We start from the raw sequence: 15,844 nt of genomic DNA on the forward strand, positions 1-15,844 counted from the left end.
TTACTAGCCCTCCTGGCCTCATCGCTCACCTTCAGCTGGACCTTCCCCAGGAGACGGGCAGCCTAGGACCCTGCAAAGTAGAGTCAGTGCACCGAGTAAGAGAAAGAGATGGGCAGTCCATTATTTGACCACAGTTTCCTCTGGCCTTCTCAGTTCCTCCCCTGTAGGAAGGTCATAGTGCTGAAGGGCAGCTGGGCATAGGCAGAGCCCTCTTCAGAGCTGCATGCCGCTGAGCTGTCCAGGCCAGAGGCCCACCTAAGACTAGAGTTCCCACCCTTCCCTGGGCCCTTGCCCATCCTGGGTCTCCTGCATTCCCAGCCTAGGTCTTGACCTTTTTCATTTTTTCTATCTCAGAGCTACCAGGCGAGCTAAGCAGAATCAGGCCCAACTCCTAGCTTCCTGTCCCCACCAGCACATGGGAAAGGGCCGCATGGCCTGGAAAGCCCCACTCTTACAACTACTGCTGCTACCGCTGTTCTCAGGTGAGGGGGAAGACAGAGGGGAGGCGTGGGAGCAGTGTCATGGGACTATTGGGACCGCTGAGCCCAGAGCAGAGGGCTCTGTGGCCAGAGGGCTGATGGCGGGGTAAGTTCTGGGTGTGGCCCTGACCTGTGCTTCCTCTGCAGGCTTCCCTAAGGTTGAGAAGCTTCAACGCAGGGTGGGGGAGACACTCTCTGTGAGATGCCAGTACCCGACCGGTATGAGTGCCTACGAGAGGAAAAGCTTATGTAAGGAGGTATCAGCATATCAGTGTATCAGTTTAGTCTCCAGCTCCTATCCCCAGACATTGGCCCAGGCCTCTCGATTTTCAATCTGGGACAGCCCTAGAGATGGCTTCTTCACTGTCACCATGATCAGTCTGACGGAGGAAGACTCAGGACACTACTGGTGTAGAACCTACCACGCTTCCAGAAAATCTGTCTCAAGGTCCACAAAGTTCTATCTGGTGGTGTCTACAGGTGAGCCCCTTCCCTGTGGCCCCTCGGGAGAATGACTGTCACTGATCATGGAAGCCAGGCCCCCTGAGTCCTGAGAAGGCTGTTGGGAGTATGTTCCCAGGAAACCTTCATATGTGCACACATATGCACCCACCTTATACATGGCCGGGTTCCATGATTTCCAAGTGTGCTGCCAACGGCCTGCTCAAAGAGATCAGTTGAGCATGCTGACCAGTCACAGCCTGGGAGACCCAAGATTGCCTGGCATCTTTGGAGAAGGCAGCTGTACCTGGCACATAATGGGTGTTCAGTAAGTGTGTGTCAACTAGCTGTAATCCAACCAGGCCATGTGAAGCTGGCGACCCTAGTGGGCTTGTTGGTTATCTGGGTGAGGGCCTGCCTATCGCTCATGGTACAGATCAGACAGGGGTCAGGAAACTACAGCCTGAAGTTAAGAATGGTTTTTATGTTTTTAAATCCTAGTGCCATCGAGTCGATTCCCCATAGAGTTTCCAAGGAGCGCCTGGTGGATTTGAACTGCCGACCCCTTGGTTAGCAGCTGTAGCACTTAACCACTACTCCACCAGGGTTTCCTGTTTTTAAATTAAAAAACCCAGTGCCATCGAGTCGATTCTGACTCATAGCGACCTTCTAGGACAGAATAGTTTTTAAATAGTGGGGGCATAATCAAAAGAAAAATAACTTTTCATGATATGTGAAAATTATAGGGAATTGAAATTTCAGTGTCTATGAATAAAGTTTTATTAGAACACTGCCACACCCATTCATTCACTTATTTTTTATGTTTTGTATATAAATGCCCCTTGTTTTGATTGTGTGTTTCCCTCCTTTGCTGGTATATCTCAGCAAGCAATTCACCAGGTTTTAGTACTTCACCATGAATTAGAGCTACAAAATTCACACTGTGAGTATATTAATTTTCTATTGCTACTGCAACAAATTACCATCAATTTAGTGTCTTAAAACAACACAAATTTATTATCTTACAGTTCTGTAGATCAGAAGTCTAGTACGGGGCTCACCAAACTAAAATCAGGCTGTTGGTAGGCAGTGTTCCTTTCCAGACCCTCTAGGGGAGAATCCATTTCTTGCTCGTTCAGGTTGGTGGCAGAATTCAGTTTTGCAGGATTGAGATCCTATTTTCTTACTGGCTATAAACTGTGGGCTGTTCCTAGCCTAGCTTCTAGAGGCCCCCACATTCTGTGGCTCATGGCCCCCTTCCTCCATCTTCAACACCAGGAACAGTGTGTTATAGTGCATCCCTTTCTGACTACAGCCAGAAAAGGTTCTCTGCTTTTGAAGATTCATGGGATTAGATTAGACCCACAGGGATAATCAGAGTCTCTGGATGGTACAAATGGTTGAGTGCTCAGCTGCTAACAGAAAAGTTGGCAGTTCGAACTCACCCAGCAGCTCAGCAAGAGATAAGACCTGGTGCTCTGCTTCTGTAAAGAGTATAGCCTAGGATACCCTATGGGGCAGTTCTACTCTGTCACATTGGGTTGCTCTAAGTCTGAATGGACTAAGTGGTGGCACACAACAAGAACATCTTGATGTGGGTGGATTACAGATAATTCATGGACCAGAACGAATCCATAGATCACAAGTTGAGTAGCACTGGCCTAGAATTTTCCCCCAGTGTCATGAGCCCTTCCCCCAAGTTGGGCACATGGATTGTTCCTGACCAGCATTCCAGGCAGCCACACAGAGAGCATCCCTGTGGGACAAAATCATGTCCACACCTCCCCAATCTGTTTTCTTCTTCTGGGCCAGTGGGTGCAATGGCCCCTAGTCCATCCTACCCCTCTATTTCAGCTTTCTTCTGGTGGGAACAGGTGGGCTCTCCCTCCCCACTAACCAGATCCTTTCCTTTCCCTAGCAGCCTCTACCAGGACTCCCTATGACCAGGTCTCAGCACAGACCCCTAGCAGTTTGGCCCCCACTGGAGGAGCCAGCAAGGCCCTCAGGGCTTCCTCTGGCACCACTGCCCCTTCACAGTGAGTCCAAGTGGGACAGCCCCACATCCACAAGGGTCTGGCTCAGGGACCACAATGGAGGCTGCCACCCCAGTCCTGTCCTCCCCTTTCTCCCCACTCCCTCCAGGCAACAAAACTCCACCCTCACCTCCAGCCCTGAAGCCCCCAGTGTCCTGGTCCCTGTGTTGTGTGGACTCCTCGTGGCCAAGAGCCTGATGCTGGCTGCCCTGTTTGTCCTGTGAGTGGGTTCGGTTGGATTGGGCTGGGGGTGAAATGGGGCAGGGAACAGAGGAGGAGAAAATCAGAATTGTCAATGTCTTAGTTATCTAGTGCTACTGTAACAGAAATAGCACAAGTGGATGGCTTCAGCAGTTGATTCTCTCTCAGTCTAGTGGGCTAGAAGTCCAAATTCAGGACATCAGCTCCAGGGGAAGGCTTTCTCTCTCTGTTGGCTCTGGGAAAGTCCTTGTCATCAGTCTTCCACAGTCCTGGGGGAAAGTCCTTGTCATCAATCTTCCCCAGTCCAGGAGCTTCTCAACACAGGCACCCCGGGTCCAAAGGACACACTATTCTTCTGCCTCTTGTTTCTTGGTGGTATGAGGTCCCCCTGTCTCTCTGCTCACTTCTCTCTTTTATATCTCAAAAGAGATTGACTTAAAATACAACCTAAACCTATAGATTGAGTCCTGCCTCATTAACATAACTGCCTCTAACCCTGCCTCATTAACATTATAGAGGTAGGACTTACAACACATAGGAGAATCACATCAGGTGACAAAATGGTGGACAATCACACAATACTGGGAATCATGGCCTAGCCAAGTTGACACACATGTTTGGGAGACACAATTCAGTCCATGACAAGATTCTCCAAATGATGAGTGTTCACACAGACATTACAAGCCTACTTTTGTCTTTCAGTGCAAACTGTCACCTCATCCATGTCCACCCACAGCTGCTGGGGTTCCCTGGATTAAGAACAGAGCCTTGGGCATCCTCGGTAACTAGACTGAAAACTCTTTATCTCTTTGTCTGCTGTCTCTGTTTCTGTTACTTGTCTTTTATCCCTTCCCCTACCTTCCCCTGGTGGCCCAGTGTTTAAGTGCTATGGCTGCTAACCAGAGGGTTGGCAGTTCGAATCCACTAGGCGCTCCTTGGAAGCTCTGTGGGGCAGTTCTACTCTGTCCTATAAGGTCGCTACGAGTCAGAATCGACTCGATGGCACTGGCTTTTCTATCCTCCCTTCCTCTCTTATTATGCTTCTCCTCCTTCTCTTTCTTGTCCTCTTTTCATTCTCCTCCTCCTTCTTGTTCTCCTCCTTCGTCTTCTTTTTCTTCTTCTTCTCCTCCTCCTCCTCTTCCCTCTCTCTCTCTCATTCATTCTTCCATCAGTAACTCTGACCTGCACAAGCAGAAGGTCCCTCCCACCACCCATCACTCTGGGAACACCCAAGTCTGGGGTCTTCCTAAAGCCCTCATCCCAGGACTCCGCCTCATCCTCAGTCCTGACGGAGAGAGGGTAGGGACAGGAGGAAAGGGGTTACAAGCTTTGGGGAGAAGGGAACACATGAGGAAAAATTTTGGTGGGGCTGAATAAAAGGTGCAGGGACAGTGTAAGCAGCAAAGAGGATCTGGAAACAGGCTGGGGTCAGGCAAGAAGCAGGGTGGCTAGAGAAGGGAGCAGGCTGTGGGAAGAGGGGAATAGGGTCAAGGAGTGGATTGAAGTCATTCCATATATGTCTTCCTCCTACTCACATCTCAGGGCCTTGAGGAATCAACATGTGCAACACGAATGGGTCTCTGTTGTGCCCAGCTCAGCCCAGGCCACAGACCTGTAAGCACCTCCCACAGAACCCAGGATGGATGGCCCGTCTCCCCTGGACCCCAGCCCCAAGGAGCTCCTCCCTGATTTCTGAACTCTACGTTCCCTGCAAAGAAAAGGCCAAAGCTTCCCAGAACTTGACCCAAAGCCCTTAGCTACATCCCTCAGTCCAGTGCTGAGGATTTCCCAGTCAAGCTTCCTGCCAAGGTCCAGACCCACTGCTGGCTCTCACCTAGTTTGCAAAAGGGCCAGCCCCATCCAGTTCTGGGGACCAAAGCCCAACACAGCATCTTCCCACCAAATGGAGCCTCTGCTATGACTTTTCCTCCTCTTCCTCCTCCTCCTCTTCCTCTGTAGTTTCCTGCTCCTGTCTTTAGCCCCACAGCTCACAGCTCAGCCAGGCACCCAGGTCACCCCCAACCTTTCTCAGGCCCTCTCTCCTTCTCCCGTTGTCCAGCCACACTTTGCCAAGACCACTCTGTTGTGCATCTCTCTGTTTCTTCTGCCTCCTCTTCCTCCTCCCCCCCTTTTCAAGTCCCCTCATCACCTGTACCTGGATCCAACTACTATGTCAGTCACCTAACTGGTGCCCTGCCTTCGGCATTCACCATCTACAAATGGCAGCTAGATTGCTCCCCTTATGCATTCCTTCTCAGCATTTTCACTGCAAGGGAATTGAAATTCATTGTCATTATTGGAGCCCATGCTCTGTCAAGGTCAGCCATCGCTTGTCCTCATGTCATTGTGCATCCCCCATGCTGTTTTACTGCCACCAACATGACTGCAGGCTCTAGAAGAAAGTAAACCCTCCCTTTTTCTGCATAAGCTGGGAAAGAAGCACCTCCATACAGCCAAGGCAGAGATGGCTCTGGGTCCTACCCCAGGCACTGTCACCTAGAAGGCTGTCCTTTCTTTCTGATACTCTTATTATCCTGATGTTGGACCTGCTAGCATGAGCCTATAATTTTACTATAGTTTTTCTCCTATTCTCCATCTATTTTCCTGTATTCATACTTTCTGGAAAAGTGCCTTAAGATTACATTCTAATTCTTCTATTCATGTTTTTACAGATTGTTCTCTCATATTTTTACATGTCTAAACAGTCCATCTGTCCTCTGAATGTTCCTCTTTTTAGCATGCATGTTTTATTTGGGGATGTGATCTTTTCTCTGGCAATATTAAAGTTTTAACATTTTCAAGTTTTTTTTTTTCAACATTGTGTATTTTCTGTTTTTTCCAAGTGCCTTTTATAGGCTTTGTTTTCTCCTTTCATTGGCCTCTGTCTTTCCTCAAAGCTTTCCAGAAAACTCCCCTGCTTCTCAGCAGCCCATCAGTGCTGAAAAGTGAGGGCCTTTAAATCTGCTTAGATCAGACATTCTGTGTGGGTCGTGGGGGCTTAAAGGGTCTCTAGACTGGTCAGGCAGGAGCATGGATTTTTGTTGGCAGACTCTATGTCTCAGTATTGCTCCATTTTTTTGCTTTGCTCAATTGCTCCAGAAAGTGCTGTTTTAACTGTTCTTCTTGGGGTCCAGGCCTGAATGCTAGGGTTCCGGGCACCAACTGTAGCAAAGAGAAAGGGTTTCACTGTGCAGTGTGCCCATTTGCGCTCAGCCCCCTGTTGCAATGGACCGCCCCCCTCAGCAGTGCCCAGTGCCCTGAGTAGAGTTTCAATATGGTCCCTGCTTTTTATGGACTAAGGTCCTTGGGTGATGCAAACGTTTAAGTGCTGGGCTACTAACGGAAAAGTTGGCAGTTCAAACCCATCCAGCAACACCATGGAAGAAAGGCCTGGTGACCTACTTCTGTAAAGATTACAGTCAAGAAAACCCTATGGAGCAGTTCTACTCAGTAACACACGGGGTTGTCGTCATGAATCGGAATCGACTTAACAGCAACAGTTTTTTTTTTTTCCTCATTCTTCTGGAACTGATGTCAAGTTCTTTGCAGGGCGGTGAGTGAGAGAAGGGAGAAAGGATGTGGGCAGCTGACCCATTTTTAGACTTAGGAGAAGCAGAGAACCTAAGAGTCTAACTGCTTCTTGGACGTTCAACCTATTCTTGAGTTTCCAGCTCCTCTTCTACTCTGCCTTCAGAGATGCCCGTGCCTCCAAGTGCTGAGCCTTTCCAGGGTTCTAAGGTAAAAATGGCTTGCTTCTTATGTCTCCTACCCCCCAGCTCCCAGACATTAGTTTCCATCTTTCTCTGGTCTGTTAAATCATCCAACTATTACCCAGCTTCAAAACATTCATGGCTTTCTTTCTCCTGGAGGGTTTATATAATTTTTACCCACGTCCTGCCACTTCCCTCTCCAGCTTTCCACACCTGCTTAGCTACAGTGAAGATGGGTCTGAGATCTCTCATTAAACGGCCCTTCCCCAGCACCCACCACCGTGTGCAGGAGTGAGAGAAAGATCCCAACTTCCCACTTGCTCTTGTGAAGACCCCTGGCTCCCTCCCACCACTACCTCACCGTCAACTTGACAACCCATACCAGTCCCTTCATGCCTTTGTCCTTGTTCATTCCAGTCACTACAAGACGCTCATGACTCTCCAACCCTCTCACTAATAACCCTGAATCACATCTCAATACCCATTGGTGTCGCATTTATTAGCAACCCTATAAATTATAAAAAACCAAAACGAAACCCGTTGCCATCATGTCAATTCCAATTCATGATGACCCCATGTGTTTTGGAGTAGAACCGTTCCATACGATTTTCTTGGCTGTAATCTTTATGGAAGCAGATCACCAGGCCTTTCTTCCATGGCACTATTGGGTGGGTTCAAACTGCCAGCTTTTAGGTTAGTAGTTGAACACAAACCATTGGCGCCACCCAGGGAATCCTATTAAACCTTATGAATCCATTACATTAACCCCATCTCCCACTCTTCCCAAAATCCATAAACCTTTGTACTCTGCCCCCTGAAACATACAGTCATCAGCATAAGCCCCTGTATTCTCAACTTCTCTGAACTTCACCTCCTTACTCTTCTCTCCAAAATCCACCTCTCTTAAGGACACTGCTTCCTCTGTAGTTCTCCCAAGTGGGGGCTTTTTGTTCTCCCTTGCCTTGTACACTGTACCTGAAGGTGGAGCTGGTGTCCTCCTGGTTCCTCATTGTCCATTCCTAATCTCACACCCCCCCCCAAAAGCACCCCCACAATTCTATTTTCTCTCATCAGACTGCACTACAGACCACCCATCATTGTTGCAGATGCTATACAATCCGGGGTTCTCCTCTTCATTTTCAGTGGGTCTTAACCCCTGGCTCACTGTCACTCTCACTACTCCTGCTGTAATCCTTGGTGACCTCAAGGCCCGTGTAGACTTGTAGATGATCCCTCCCAACCCCTGGTCTCTCAATTCCTTGGTCTCCTCTCCACCAATGATCTTGACCTCTACCCTGCCTCAACCATCCATTCAAATGGCCATTAAGAATAACATTTCCTCCTTCATAATCTCATCTCTGAGAAATCCATATCCAACCACCACCTGGTCTCTCTAGTTCAATTCTATTAACCTGGTCACGGTACTTCTTCAACACCAGTGGGGCCTATAGTCCATTAAGCCTGCCCCTTATCCCTTCTCCTCACCTCACTTATGCTTTCCTTTCCCTTACAGTCTGTAAGCCATCGTTATAATCACCCTTCAGCACATAACCTCAATTTCTCCCCTCTCATTGAACTCCCCTGGCAAAACTCCAACCCTGGTTGAATCCAGCTTTGCATTTACTTACTCTGTGCCAGCACCTGGGGAAACTGAATGTAGCTGAAAAAGAACAACCAATCATGCTGAATTGTCTCACTGTAAATACATGACCTCTAACGTAGAACAAGGAGTCCCTGGGTGGTGCACATGGTTAAGTGCTTGGCTACTAGCTGAAAGGTTGGCGGTTTGAATCCACCCAGAGGCTTCTCAGAGGACAAGCCTGGCCATCTCCTTCTGAAAGGTCACAGGCTTAAAAACCCTATGGAGCTGTTCTACTCTGCACACATGGGGTCTCCAGGAGTCAGAACTAACTTGATGGCAACTAATGACAACAACAACAAGGTGAAGTGGTCCCAAAAGGCTTCTGGGCCATCTTATTATGCTTTCTGCTCCATTCTAGACCTCTATTTCACACCATCCTCTGTCCACTCAAAGTCCAGTGTCTCCGTCATGCTCAGCTGGTGTCTTTACTTCCTAACTCACTGAAAAAACAAAACAAACGAAATATTAGAAAAGAAAATCCATTCAGGTCAGCCATACCTGCCAATTGTGTAGCCTCTGCACTGCAGACATAGTCTCTTCGGCCTGTCACTCTAGATGAACTCTCCTTGCTCCCATCTCAGGCTTCTCTCTCCACTTGGGCCCCAAATCCCACCCCTTGTCTACACAAGAACATTGCTCCAGAAGTCTTCTCCTCCCACCTGCATCATCTTTTTTCCCCCTCTCTCATGTGTCATGACAATTGGAATGTAAGTAGAGTATATTAAAAACTCTCTCTTGACCCTACTCCATCATTTTATTACCCTTTACAGTAAAACCCCCATGAAAGGATTCCATACACTCTCAGCCTCTAATACTCCTCTATCTGTTCTCTCTTGATCCCACTTCAATCAGGCTTTTCTTTGCATCACTCCCTGAAACATCTGGTTATAGTCTCCAAAGACTTCCACATTCTTAAATGCAATGGTCAATATTCATCTTATTGGAAAGATGATAAAATTCATCATGTGTTCCTTCTTGAAATGCTTTGTTCCCTTAGCTCCCAGTAAAAAAACAAAACAAAACAACTCTCATGGTTTTCCTCCTAATTCATTGGATGCTGTGTAATAAATTACCCCCTAAAATTTAGAAGCCTAAAAGAACAAGCAACAAATATTTATTATCTCACAGTTTCAGGGGTCAGAAATTTGGGAGCATCTTAGCTGGGTATTTCTGGGGCAATCAGGATGTCATCAAAGATTGCAGTCATCCGAAGGCTTGACAGTCACTGAAGGAGCCACTTCCAAGATGGCTCACTTACATGGTCTTTGGGAAAAGGCCTCAGTTCCTCATCACATGGGCCTTTTTTCATGATATGGTCACCAACTTCCCCAGAGTGAGCGATCCAAGAGAGAGCAAGAAGGAAGTCACAATGCTTCTTATTACCTAGTCTCCGATCTCGCATGCCATTGCTTCCACCACATTCTACTCTTTAGAAGTTAATCACTAGGTCCAGCCCACACTCAAAGGAAGAGGAATTAGACTTCCATCTCCAGAGGGAAGGTATATCAAAGAATTTGTGGGTGTATTTTTAAGCCACCATAACACACACTCGGACCACAAATTAATTACATCCTTTCCACATGAAAAATACACTCATACCCTCCAAAGGCCTCCAAAAGTCTCATGCTATTATAGGATCACCATAAAGTCTAGAAACTTATTTAAATCAGGTCTGGGGCAGGGGGAGGGTTCCTCAGGTGTACTTCCTTATGTACAGCTCCTCAAGTATGGTTTTGCTTGATCTGAAGACCTGGGAACTAAAGAGAGACGTTGTCTTCCCCATACACACCCAACATGCAATGGTGATACAGGCATAGGATAACCACTATAGATATTCTATTCAAAAGGTGGGGGGAGGCAAAAGGAGTCACTAATCCTTAGAAAATCTGAAATTCAACTGAGTAAATGTTAGAAATTTATTGATTAGTCCTCTGTTCTTCTTCTACCTGGGGATAATTTCCCATGGCTCTTAGCTCCTCCCTCTGGGCTCTTAATTCTGTCCTCTGATTCATCCTTCTCTTTCCATGAAAGGCAGCCCATGTTTACAGCTTCATAGTTTCTCAGCCTGCTTCCTTCCAGTAGAATTTTGGGAGTACAAAAAGCCTTTTTAATTTTATACTGTCTGTGTTCCTTTTAGTCCAAGCTGGTAGTGTTCTGTAATGTCATTCTCTTAAAAAAATTGTGGGTCTCCTATGAATGTTACCAGAATTCACTCCAGTAAACAAAACCACACACACAAATCTCTTTGAGATAAGGCCTTCTATACCTTGGGCTTTTGCTGAGATACTGAGGAATAATCCCTTTAAGCATCTTAGAAACTCTAATGTTTGAGAGAATCTGTGAGGTGCACATGTTAAACTCTTTAAAGGCCTTATGTCTGAGGCATTGCCTTTGATATTTCTGAGGTCTTAACAAAGAATTTTAAAGTCACACCCTTAGTTTCATTTTTAGACCATATTTTCCAGAGCGCCCTGAATTTGATTTTAGCGTAATTTATTGTCTGGAAAGGCTAAGAATTTTCAATGCTATTTCATGTTTAATTGTATTGCCTAGAGTTTTTCTCTCTCCTTTCACATTTTACAATAAGCCACAAGAAGAAACCAGGAGGCACTTCAACACTTTGTCTGGAGATCTCCTCAGCTATATCACCTGGTCCATTAAGTACATTTTCTACTTTCCACATTACTGCAGGTGATAGTGTTGCTACACTTTCTGTCCCTACATAATAAAGGTTATCTTTCCTCCTCACCTACTACTAAGTGAGCCTGGAGAAGGTACTTTAGATGTCTACCCCCAACCCCTCATTGGTAAAAACAGAACTGATAATATCCACATTGCAAAGTTATTTGGGTTATTAAATAGGGTAATATATTCATAAAGCATCAGACACATAGCAACACTGAACAAATGCTGAGCCTTAGAGGGAGTGTGATATAGTAGAAAGAGCCCAACTCTGGGTCAGGAAGACCTGGAATCAACCAGAGTACGATCCCTACTACTGTGCAGAGAAAAGCAGGGGGTTTGGAGGCATTGGACAAGAAGGAGGCCTGACCCACTTGGCTTGAAATTTTCCAGGTCAAATAATTTCTCCAGGACCTATGAAAAGGACCCCAGCACCCCCTGGAAAAGCTCTGCCTATGAGAATGACAATGTGAGCCTTTAGGGTTTAGGCTCAGCCCATTCCCAATTCGGGAGACAGGGGTTGAGCTTAGAATCTTCTCTCTCTCAATTCGCATCCCTGTGCTCCATGTCTGCCCTCCCAGAAAGGCCCAGTTAGCCCCAGCAGCGTCCACACACTTGGTGGCCCTGTGTGGAAAGTGTTCACCCTGCTAACACTGATGGGGAAGCCAGAGTGCAGAAAAAGGAGCAGACTCCACCCTCCAAGGACTCACTGTCCACTGGGGAGAGCAGACCCACCTGTGACACAGCAGAGACGACTCAGAGTTCATCTCGGGCTGGAAGGACACAGAGATTGTGGTATCTAGGCAAGGGCTGATCTTGGGGGCCTACAGAAAGTAGGTTCCCTTTCTCGGTGAACAGCAAAGGGGAACAAAGAAAAAAATCAGGGTGAGTAACCTGACTGAGCTGGGCCCAAACACATACATACTCACTGGCACCCTTGTGTGGCCAGCAGTGGCCAGGGCAGCCTTCCTCTCTCTCCAGAGGATGTGGCCACCAACCTGGTGTGTAGTGGGGTGGGGGAGGGACTGTGGGCAAGGAAATTCCCCAAAGGGTCACCTCTGAATATGTGTGCAATTCTGTAGCAGTCCCTGACCACCCTCCTGATTTCATGTTCTGACTGCAGGTAAGACATGCTATAGAAAAACTCAGATGGAACTTAGGAGCCCAGAAGCTAGGAAAGCCATCTGTCACTTTAAGCAGATGGCTGACCTTCTCTGGGCCTCAGTTTCCCCATATGTAGAGGGATAAATATTACTACCACACTGTTGTTAGGATTAAGCTGAACAATACAAATGAACAAGCTTCGTAAATGATAAAATTATGTATGTTATTTGTGTAGTTTGTTTCCTTCAAACCCTAAAACTGTCCTGCTGTTTCACATTTGATCTCTGGTGAACGAAGTTCTATATTTTTCCCTTTGTTTTCTCCATCACTGACCTTTCTTATCATCTGTTTTCTCATTGTCCCCTGAAAGTCTGGGAGCTCCCTTAGAGGGCAGCATGCTTCATGTAAGCCCCGTGAATAGCCATCTCGCACCATCTCCAGTGTTTCAACTCCTGACCCATATTACATCTCTTTTAGGACATTCCATCTCTCTCCCATTGCCTCTCTATGAAAACCTCTGTCAGTTGGCTGCTTATATAAGCAAGTCATTTAATCCTATTGGGTGGTTTTATGCACCACTATTTGCATAGCAATGGACCAATCCCTTGCAAGATTATGTCCTAGCCAATCATCTTTGGCAGAATTATAAACCCAAGGCCAGAAAGACCATATATAAAAAGAAACCCATTGCACTGGAGGTCTAATCTGGCTTGGGACTGTGGTCAGGATCCACATACCCCTCTGACCCTGTCAACTGTTTTCAGCTCCTTCAGTCTTTCTGGGGAAGAGGCCCAGGAAATGAGAGGCCATGTTTGCAGAGGGAGAGAGTAGCATTTGATTCGACCACAGTTTCCTCCCAGAACTTCTCAACTCCTCTCCCCGCCATCCCCTACCCCACTTCCACTCCCTGCGTAAGGGGAAGCTAAGAGTACCTCAGAGTTTCCGTAGCTGTGAGAGGCTGAGCTGAGGTCTCTCAGAGCCCAGAGACCCTCCGTGTACCTGAGGGGAGGAGTCTGGGCTCTGCCTCCCCAACCCTCCCCTATTTCCGTGGAGCCCATTTCCCCAGGCCTTCCACTCATGTCCTCCTTCTCAGAGGACCTGAACACAGCACCATTTTCCAGGGACCACGCCTTATCAACATAACAAAGAAAACCTTATTCCCAAGTGGGATTACCTTCACAGGTATACGGGTTAGAATCCCACCACATATTTTGGGGGGACACAATTCAATCCATAACACACATACAAACTAAAATTAAAGAAAGAATACCATTTACAATCACTCAAAAAAAAAAAAAAAGATGAAATACTTAAGTACAAATCTAGGAAAGCATGTTCAGGACTTGTATGCTGACAACTATGAAATGATAATTTAAAAAAAGAGAAAGAGATCTAAATAAAAGGAGTGTTCATGCATTGCAAAACTCAAGGTAGTAAAGATGTCAATTCTCCCCCAAATTAACATACAGGTTTAATGCATTTCCTATCAAAATTCCAGCAAGATTTTTTTTTTTTTTAGACATAGACAAAATTATGCTAAAATTTATGGGGAACAGTAAAGGAACTAAAAGAGCTAAAAAAAAAAAAAAAGAAAGAAAGAAAGAAAGAAAATTCTGGAAAAGGAGAATAAAGTAGGAGAAATCACCCTACCTGATTTCAAGACTTATTGCATAGCTGCAGTAATCAAAGCTGTACGGAATTGGTAGAGGAACAGACACACGGATCAGCGGAGCACAATAGAGAAACCAGAAATAGACTCACACAAGTGTAGCCAACTTACTTTTGGCAAAGGTGCAAAGCAATTCAATAAAAGAAAGATCATCTTTTCAACAAATGGTGCTGGAGCAATTGTATATTCATAAGCGGGAAAAAAAAAAAAGAACCTCAAGCTAAACTTCACACTTTACACAAAAATTAACTTAAAATGGATCGTAGATTTAAATGTAAGACTATAAAAGTTTTAGAAGGTAACATAAGAGGAAATCATTGAGACCTAGGGTGACAAGTTCTTAGACATGACACCAAAAGCATGATCCATAAAAGAAAAAAATATCAAGAAACTGGACTTCATCAAAATTAAAAAATTTTGCTCTGTGGCAGACCCTGTTAAAAGGATGAAAAGACAAGCTACAGGCTGGGAGAAAATATTTGCAAATCACACATCTGACAAAAGGACTCATAGCTCAAATACATAAGGAACTTTAAAAACTCAACAATAAAAAAAATTCGATTAGATCTTGGGGAACATTTAGCTCAATTGGCATAACATAGTTTATAAAGAAAATGTTCTACATTCTACTTTGGTGAGTAGCGTCTGAGGTATTAAAAGCCTGTGAGCAGCCATCTAAGATACTCCACTGGTCTCATCCCTTCGGGAGCAAGGGAGAATGAAGAAAACTGAAGATACAAGGAAAAGATTAGTCCAAAGGACAAATGGAGCACAACCAGCACAGCCTCCCCCAGACTGAGTCCAGTACAACTAGACAGTGCCTGGTTACCACCACTGACTGCTCTGACAGGGGTCACAGTAGAAGATCCCTCACAGAGCTAGAGAAAAATGTAGAACAAAGTCCTAACTCACAAAAAAAAAAGACCAGACTTACCGGCCTGACAGATACTAGAGAAACTCTGAGAGTATGTCCCCTGGACACACTTTTAATTCAGTAATGAAGTCACTACTGAAGTTTACCCTTCATCCAAACATTAGACAGGCCCATAAAACAAAACGAGACTAAATGGGCACACCAGCCCAGGAACAAGGACCAGAAGGCAGGAGGGGACAAAAGTTGGTAATAGGTAACCCAGTGTCAAGAATGGAGAGTGTTAACATGTCTTGGGGTTGTTAATCAATGTCATAAAACAACGTGTGTACTGTTTAACGAGAAGCTAGTTTGTTCTATAAACCTTTATCCAAAAAAATATATATGACAAGAAAAAAATCCAATTAGAAAATGGGCAGAAGAAGTAAACAGACATTTCACTGAAGAGAATATACAGATGGAGATAAGCACATAAACAGATGTTCAACATTACTAGCCATTAGCCTGTTGCCCTCAAGTCAATTCTGACTCATCACAATCCAATAGCCACTAGGAAAATGCAAATTGAGACCACGATGAGGTATCCCTATCCACTTATTGTTTTTGTTAGGTGCCGCTGAGTTGATTCGACTCATAGTGACAGAGAAGAATTGCCCCATAGGGTTCTCTTGGCTGAAGTAGAAGCGGTCTTTCTCCCTGGGAGGCGCTGGGTGGGTTCAAACCGCCATCCTTTTGATTAACAGCCTAACCCTTGACTGTTTGCATCACCAGGGCTCCTTTACAGACCTCTTAAAAAAAAAAAAAAAAAATTTGCCATTGAATTGATTCCAACTCAGAGGCTCTAAAAGACAGAGTACAACTGCCCCATAGGGTTTCCGACGCCGCAGACTGCCACATCTTTCTCTCCCAGAGTGGCTGGTGAGTTCCAACTGCCAACCTTTTGGTTAGCAGCTAAGCACTTAACCGCTGCATCACCAAGGCTCCTACACACCTATTAGAACAGCTAAAATAA

General features: G+C 45.8%; 1 protein-coding gene across 1 annotated transcript; it reads left to right on the top strand.

The window, feature by feature from the left end:
- Positions 1–430: 430 nt before the first annotated feature.
- Positions 431–13,556, top strand: LOC100670386 (natural cytotoxicity triggering receptor 2). Its single transcript, XM_064294529.1, is given in 7 exon segments — positions 431–482; positions 591–974; positions 2,775–2,784; positions 2,958–3,173; positions 12,138–12,196; positions 12,312–12,442; positions 12,444–13,556. Coding segments are annotated over 7 exon segments (906 nt in total). The 3' UTR covers positions 12,498–13,556.
- The last annotated feature ends 2,288 nt before the right edge of the window (positions 13,557–15,844 follow it).

The sequence above is a fragment of the Loxodonta africana genome, chromosome 1 (assembly GCF_030014295.1).
Source record: "Loxodonta africana isolate mLoxAfr1 chromosome 1, mLoxAfr1.hap2, whole genome shotgun sequence".
NCBI lineage: Eukaryota > Metazoa > Chordata > Mammalia > Proboscidea > Elephantidae > Loxodonta > Loxodonta africana.